Raw genomic sequence first — 7,572 nt, 5'->3', positions numbered from 1 at the left:
ATAATCCTTACTGAATCTGTCTGTATAGACTGCAAAATACCTTTTTATTGCTATTTTATGGGTTAATAAATAACCAGCGATTCCATAGCTGGCTGTTTTTCTGCTGTTAAGTTTCATAATCTTAGATGTGGACTCTGAAGAATTGGGTTTCAGCTGTGGTTGGGCAGTGCTGTTGTTTTATTGATTACTTTAGTTAGGTGATTCATCAGAACCCCTTATCCAGGGTCCTTGCGGTATGTAGCATAGCTGATGCATTCGCAAACACGATAAGCAGTATTAGGTAGTCGGTAGAGATCTGATAATACAGCATCGTACACCTCATAATGCAGTCAGCGAAAAGTGAAGCTACTGCTTGAGTGAAATGGTCAGTTTAAAGAACTAAGAGCAGTTTGTGTTGTAGCTGCACTTCAGAGATCAGAGTGTGTGGAGGTGACCCTCATCGCTGCGACCCTCTGTCTGTCTGTCTGTCTCTCTGCTCAGACGTACGTGGTGCACGTGCGTGACGCGGTGCGTAAGACGGAGCGCAGCTACAAGCTGAGCACGCAGAATAACACGGTGGAGTACTGCCTGAAGGGCCTGGAGCCTGGCGGCCGCTACAGCATCAGCGTCAGACTGCGCAACATGAGCAAGGAGGCCAGTTACACCCTCAACACAGGTACTGTACCCAACACCCTCAACACGGGTACTATACCAAACACCCTCAACACAGGTACTGTACCAAACACCCTCAACACAGGTACTGTACCAAACACCCTCAACACGGGTACTATACCAAACACCCTCAACACAGGTACTGTACCAAACACCCTCAACACGGGTACTATACCAAACACCCTCAACACAGGTACTATACCAAACACCCTCAACACAGGTACTATACCAAACACCCTCAACACAGATACTATACCAAACACCCTCCACATCATACTATACCAAACAGGCTCAACACAGGTACTATACCAAACACCCTCAACATCATACTATACCAAACACCCTCAACACAGGTACTATACCAAACACCCTCAACACAGGTACTGTACCAAACACCCTCAACACAGATACTATACCAAACACCCTCCACATCATACTATACCAAACAGGCTCAACACAGGTACTATACCAAACACCCTCAACATCATACTATACCAAACACCCTCAACACAGGTACTATACCAAACACCCTCAACACAGGCACTATACCAAACACCCTCAACACGATACTATACCAAACACCCTCCACATCATACTATACCAAACAGGCTCAACACAGGTACTATACCAAACACCCTCAACATCATACTATACCAAACACCCTCAACACAGGTACTATACCAAACACCCTCAACACAGGCACTATACCAAACAGGCTCAACACAGATACTATATCAAACACCCTCAACACTGGTACTGTACCAAACACCCTCAACACAGGCACTATACCAAACACCCTTAGCACAGGTACTATACTAAACACCCTCAACACAGGTACTATACCAAACACCCTCAACACTGGTACTGTACCAAACACCCTCAACACAGGTACTATACCAAACACCCTCAACACAGGTACTATACCAAACACCCTCAACACAGGTACTATACTGAACACTCTTAAAACGGGTGCGATACCCAGTAGGGTCGGGCACCTCGTAAGGATTGCTGATCGCAATTGTGCGGATTGGCAACCTGGACACGACACCAACATTCAACACCCTCAACACGCGTGCAATACCTGCACCTTCTTCACAAGAAAAGAACCTCTGCCCAACAGCTGGTCATATACCAACCTGAGCATCAGTACCTGTGAACTGATTTGTTTTTCTATTTGTAGCATATATCTACATCATTTCATTTCATATCATTTATTCTTACTGCCTTATAAAAACAGACATGCTTACATAGCTACCAGTTAAGTAATGGTTTGTTTTCTAACAGTGTAAATAGGCCCTGGTAATAAAAGTGTGACCTGAATCTGTCTTGTGTGGGAGTGTAATGTTGCCCTGATAAAGGAGGCATTCTGGCAGTGGTGTCCTGGTGGGAATGGTGGGATTATTAGGTTATATTGTATTATCTGGGTTATTTTGTTTCACTGGAGTTTTGGAACTGAGTCTATCCTTTCGGGTTAGATCTGCATCTATATTATACAATCAGTTATGCAAAACACATATTTCCAGCTAATTTTTAATCTCTCTTCCCTCTCTCTCTCTATCGTTCTCTCTCTCTCCCATCTTCTCTCTGTCTCTCCCCCTCCCCCCACCTCTCCCTCTGTCTCTCAGTTCCTCTGCCAGCACCAGATGCACTGAAGGTATTGACAGAGAACGACCATGTCTTCCTGTTCTGGAAGAGTCTGGCGGTGAAGGAGCAGAGCTTCAACGAGAGCAGGGTGAGAGCCTGTGCAGGTCCTGGCCCCCTGTGCTACCAGCCTGTCCTTCACTACAGATCTCATCTTTCACAGTTACTGGTTACGCTGCAAGCGTCTCTATAGCCTCTTATCTGTACGTTAGGCCCCTCTATGTCTGCGCCATGTTTTTATTGGCTGATAGCTGACATGTGTGTCTGATTATGATTTACTTCTGCTGTTCTGGCTGGAAAAAATTATGCAGTTCATTTTTTTTTTATTTAAACAAATGGTGTCTTACTCAAGTTCAGTAGTGCTAATAGTGTGTGTGTGTGTGCGTGCATGCATGCGTGTGTTCATTCATGCTTTTGTGCGCGTGTGTATTCTGTAGGGCTACGAGATCCACATGTATGACAGTGTGACCAACTCCTCGTCCTTCCTGGGCAACACCACTGACACGTTCTTCAGGATCAACAGCCTGCTTTTGGGACACAACTACACCTTCTCTGTGCAAGCGCAGTGCCTGCTGAACACACAGCTGTGTGGGGAGCCGGCTCTGCTGCACTACACTGACCTGGGCACAGGTGAGCATAGTATAGCACAGTATAGCAGAGCATAGCATTGCATTGCCTGGCAAAGAACAGAATAGTATAGTCCAGTATTGCAGTATAGTGTAGTGTTGTAGTATAGTGTCTGTGTGATGCTGTGTAGGTGGATCTTGTGCAATGTTTCTGATGTTGTATAGGTGATATTAAGCTGGTATACTGTGTGTAGTGTACTGTGTGTGATGTAGTATAGGTGAAACTTTGATGATGTAAAGTTTGTGATTAATATGGAGCACTGTGCGATGCATTGTGTGGAGTGATGTGATAGATGTAGTGTAGTGAGTGATGTGGTGTGATGTGTGTGATGTATGTGGTGTGATATGTGTTATGAATGTGGTGTGAGGTGTGATGTGTGCAATGTATGTGGTGTGATGTGTGCGATGTATGTGGTGTGATGTGTGCGATGTATGTGGTGTGATGTGTGCGATGTATGTGGTGTGATGTGTGTGATGTATGTTGTGTGATGTGTGTGATGTATGTGTTGTGATGTGTGCGATGTATGTGGTGTGATGTGTGTGGTGTGATATGTGTTATGAATGTGGTGTGATGTGTGCGATGTATGTGGTGTGATGTGTGTGATGTATGTGGTGTGATGTGTGTGATGTATGTTGTGTGATGTGTGTGATGTATGTGTTGTGATGTGTGTGATGTACTGCAGGCCCAGGCCGTGACGCAGCCTCGCGCTCGGACGGCTCCAGTGACACGGCGGTGGTGGTGGTGCCCGTGCTGTTCCTGCTGCTCCTGGCGCTGTGCGGCGGCCTGCTGGCCCTGTACATGCGACACCGCCGCCTGCAGAACAACTTCACCGCCTTCGCCAACAGCCACTACAACTCCCGCCTCGGCTCCGCCATCTTCTCCTCCGGAGACGAGCTGGGTGAGGCCGCCCGTTCACCCTCACCCCCTCCCCCACACACACACACCCTTCTCTCTTCACCCCCACCTCACCTCCCCCACAGCCTCGTTCATCTCATCTCTTCTTCTTACGCTGTTGTCGGCCAAGTCTACTTCCTCCACCTCTGGGTGTTTTTGCTCTACCGTTTTTTCTTGTCCTTTGAAGGTTCAGTTCTGTGCTTCACATGTTTTCTGTCTCAGGAGTGTGTCGCTAAGAACAAATTTCATGTTTCGGTTTTTTCAACATGACTAATAAATGAATGTTTCTACCGTTTACATCCATCTGCCTTGGCCCTGCCTCCCCCCTCCACCTCCTCCAGCTCCTGTCCTCCACCCTACACTCCTGTCTCTCCCCTCCACCTCCTCCAGATCCTGTCCTCCACCCTACACTCCTGTCTCCCCCCTCCTCCAGCTTCTGTCCTCCACCCTACACTCCTGTCTCCCCCCTCCTCCAGCTTCTGTCCTCCACCCTACAGTCCTGTCTCCCCCCTCCACCAGCTTCTGTCCTCCACCCTACACTCCTGTCTCCCCCTCCACCTCCTCCAGCTCCTGTCCTCCACCCTACACTCCTGTCTCCCCCCTCCCAGCTTCTGTCCTCCACCCTACACTCCTGTCTCCCCCCTCCACCTCCTCCAGCTCCTGTCCTCCACCCTACACTCCTGTCTCCCCCCTCCACCAGCTTCTGTCCTCCACCCTACACTCCTGTCTCCCCCTCCACCCCCTCCAGCTCCTGTCCTCCACCCTACACTCCTTCTCCCCTCCTCCACCTCCTCCAGCTTCTGTCCTCCACCCTACACTCCTGTCTCCCCCCTCCACCAGCTTCTGTCCTCCACCCTACACTCCTGTCTCCCCCTCCACCTCCTCCAGCTTCTGTCCTCCACCCTACACTCCTGTCTCCCCCCTCCACCTCCTCCAGATCCTGTCCTCCACCCTACACTCCTGTCTCCCCCCTCCTCCAGCTTCTGTCCTCCACCCTACAGTCCTGTCTCCTCTCCATACCTGGAGCCTGGCAGCCAGGTGGAATGTGAGTAGCTAAGCTGAGGCGTGTGTTAAGGCTGCCTCTCTCTCTCTTTCAGGGGACGATGACGAGGACGCCCCGATGATCAGCGGCTTCTCAGACGACGTTCCCATGGTGATAGCGTAGCGAGACCGCCCTCGCCGCTTCCTCTCTGCCGTCTTCCCCTCTCCTCTTCGCCCCTCTTCGTTCCCTTTCTCTTCTTCTCCCCCACCAGCGGCTTGTGCCCGTGGGGTATGCCCACCCCCTACCCCCTGGGGCGGGGGGGTGAAAATCTAAATGCGCCGCCATCGCCAGCCTCCTTCTTCCCCTCCCCCGTTACCCACCCTAGAACAGTCTGCAGTTAAAGGAAGATGAAGAAAGAAAAGAAAAAAAAGCAAAGAAAGATATTTTTTTTAAGAATACGATGCACTTTTTTTCGGATGCGCAATAACTTATTTTTATATGTACGTGTATGTATATGTGTATGTGTGTGGGTAAAGAGGACTTTCGTTGCAAGCTGTGAAGGAGAATGTTTGTTTGAGACCGCAGTGGATGGAGGGTCGCTGCGTCTCAGACTCGTGATCGGTGAGGCAGTACACACCTTTAGCTGCGACCCCCAATTCACACGACGTGTAATAAACAGTGGACCAATCACGCGAGCGCTCGATTAAATCTGCTAACGGTACTGCGAACCCAGGCCACACGGCGAATGGCGAACGGTTTCATTCCGCTTTGTGTTCCCAGCTCGTCACTCATGTGCTTTTCATTTACTCTCCATGTGTCATGCTCGTTGAAGTCGCGGGCGCCATGCGTAGGGATCTTTCCTTTGTTCTTAATACGCGACTGCTTCTCAAAGCCTGAGATCTCTCGTTCCCACTTTGAACACAGCGTGACTTCAAAAAAGCTGAAAACAAAAGAGATACATACGTTTTTAAAATATGCAACACAAAGGGAGGTTTTAGTCAGGGTGATTGTTAGCGATCGTTGCTACGATGCGATTTCATCACAGAAGTGATTATTAAAGTCTCTGACAACCGATCTCCCTTCTCGGATAAAGAATGGCTATCAGGCTTCGTGTGTCAGCAGCTGAATCGTTTGGTCAGATATGTATGTTTTTTTTTGTCTCATGATATTTGATGCCCAGGAAACACTTTGGAGCTGAATACTTCCTGTTTACGGTTTCCTGCCATGTTCGGGGTGTACGAGGTACGAGGCTCCCCCGGGTGTGTGGGCCCAGGGCGGGGCGAGAGGGGGCGCTTCCGTAACGGGGAGTCGAGCTGCGGCAGAAAGGTCCGGGTGACAGAAACGGCTGTACAGGCCGGTGTATCCGAAAAGCTTGCTGCTGGGACACCGTACAAGCTCGCAGAAGCTGTTCGCTGTTACATTTTAAGCCCCTCCCGTTGTGCAGATGTGAAATTTAATGTTTTTTTTTTTGTTTTTTTTGACAGCACTAATGAGCCATTTTAACTGGAAGTGAGGTGTTTTTATTGTGTTTCAAAAGATTTATTTCATGAATGTATTCTTCACGTTGTGGCATTTAATTTAACGGATTTGTGGAAATCCATCACGTTGACACCGCCTCCCACGCCCCCTCCTCCCAAAAAAAACAAATAAATCCTGTATATGTGTGTACGTACCCAGCATTCCTCTGGGGGACACCTGTAGCTGGACTATGTGACTGACCCCTGCATCCATCGCCCACCCTCTGACCAGGACCAGGACAACAAGCCCTACCCCTGACCCCTGACCCCTGACCTCTGACCCCATTGAAAGAGGGAGAGGAGTATTCCAGCAGCCCCCCTGACCACGCCCAGCAGTGGGCTGATTTCTCTCAGTAATCTTGCCCTCTGAGCTTCTTGTTTTGTTGTTTTCCCATCATTCATCATTTGTTTTACTGGCCTTAAACAGGATTGTGAAGTTAAACCAGTGTCTCAGCAGGCTTTAGACTTTTTTTTTTGTTTCAGCTTGCCACATATGCCTTATTATAACACAGAATGAGTATGTATGATATGTGATCATACACACACACCTTCACACACAGTAAACACACGCACTCACATCTAATGTGGTTGATCTGAGGATATTTCGGGTGTAAAAAGCATGCCTCGTTGTTTTACAATGGAAAGGCAGTTGTTTGTAGCTCATTGTAACATAACTCTTCTGTTCTGTAAATGTTCTGTTTCCCAATATTTCTACTGCAGGAAGGGTACATAGCACAGATAATTATGTAAATGTTTTTCCTAAATATGTTTTACACACACAAAAAACACAAAATGCTCTTCTATGTTGTGTGACCCCTGTACCCCAATATTAAAGACATCAGAAATGATGTAAAATGTTTTTTGTAATATAGGATGCTTAAAATGTTTCTGTTGCACAAAATGTACTTGGACATCACTATATTTTCAAATCTTTATCTCCGTGCTTACAAAGGGTTTAATGGAAATTAAAGTCTCTGAAGAAGTACAACTGAAGGTGTTTTAAGAACCACTTATACTGAAATAAACATGCTGAACTTGTTTGAGAGGCTCCTTTCTTCACTACAAATGGATGCATATTTTCTTGTCCTTTTTTATTTCAAACTGAAAACAGCAAAAATATTTAATAGTAATCATGGTATATATTGAAGCAGTATTTGAGGTTGGCGTTTTTTCCTCCATTGGGGTGGTTGTGAAATAACTACATTTGGATATTTCCTTGTTTCCGCTGTATATTTTTCAGCAAATTTGAAAGGGTTTAAT

At 47.4% G+C, this 7,572-nt stretch overlaps 1 protein-coding gene across 1 annotated transcript in view; it reads left to right on the top strand.

Annotated features, from left to right (window-relative positions):
- Window positions 1–7,350, top strand: part of LOC135235574 (sortilin-related receptor-like) — a 59,085-nt gene extending 51,735 nt beyond the window's left edge. Inside the window, exons 44-48 of the mRNA XM_064301156.1 lie at window positions 481–655; window positions 2,277–2,383; window positions 2,730–2,922; window positions 3,602–3,817; window positions 4,911–7,350. Coding sequence (XP_064157226.1) covers window positions 481–655; window positions 2,277–2,383; window positions 2,730–2,922; window positions 3,602–3,817; window positions 4,911–4,978 — 759 coding nt within the window. The 3' untranslated portion in view covers window positions 4,979–7,350. The remainder of the gene's footprint in view (window positions 1–480; window positions 656–2,276; window positions 2,384–2,729; window positions 2,923–3,601; window positions 3,818–4,910) is intronic.
- Window positions 7,351–7,572: the final 222 nt, after the last annotated feature.

The sequence above is a fragment of the Anguilla rostrata genome, chromosome 12 (genome assembly GCF_018555375.3).
Source record: "Anguilla rostrata isolate EN2019 chromosome 12, ASM1855537v3, whole genome shotgun sequence".
Lineage (NCBI taxonomy): Eukaryota > Metazoa > Chordata > Actinopteri > Anguilliformes > Anguillidae > Anguilla > Anguilla rostrata.
This window is presented reverse-complemented; position numbering and strand designations above follow the sequence as displayed.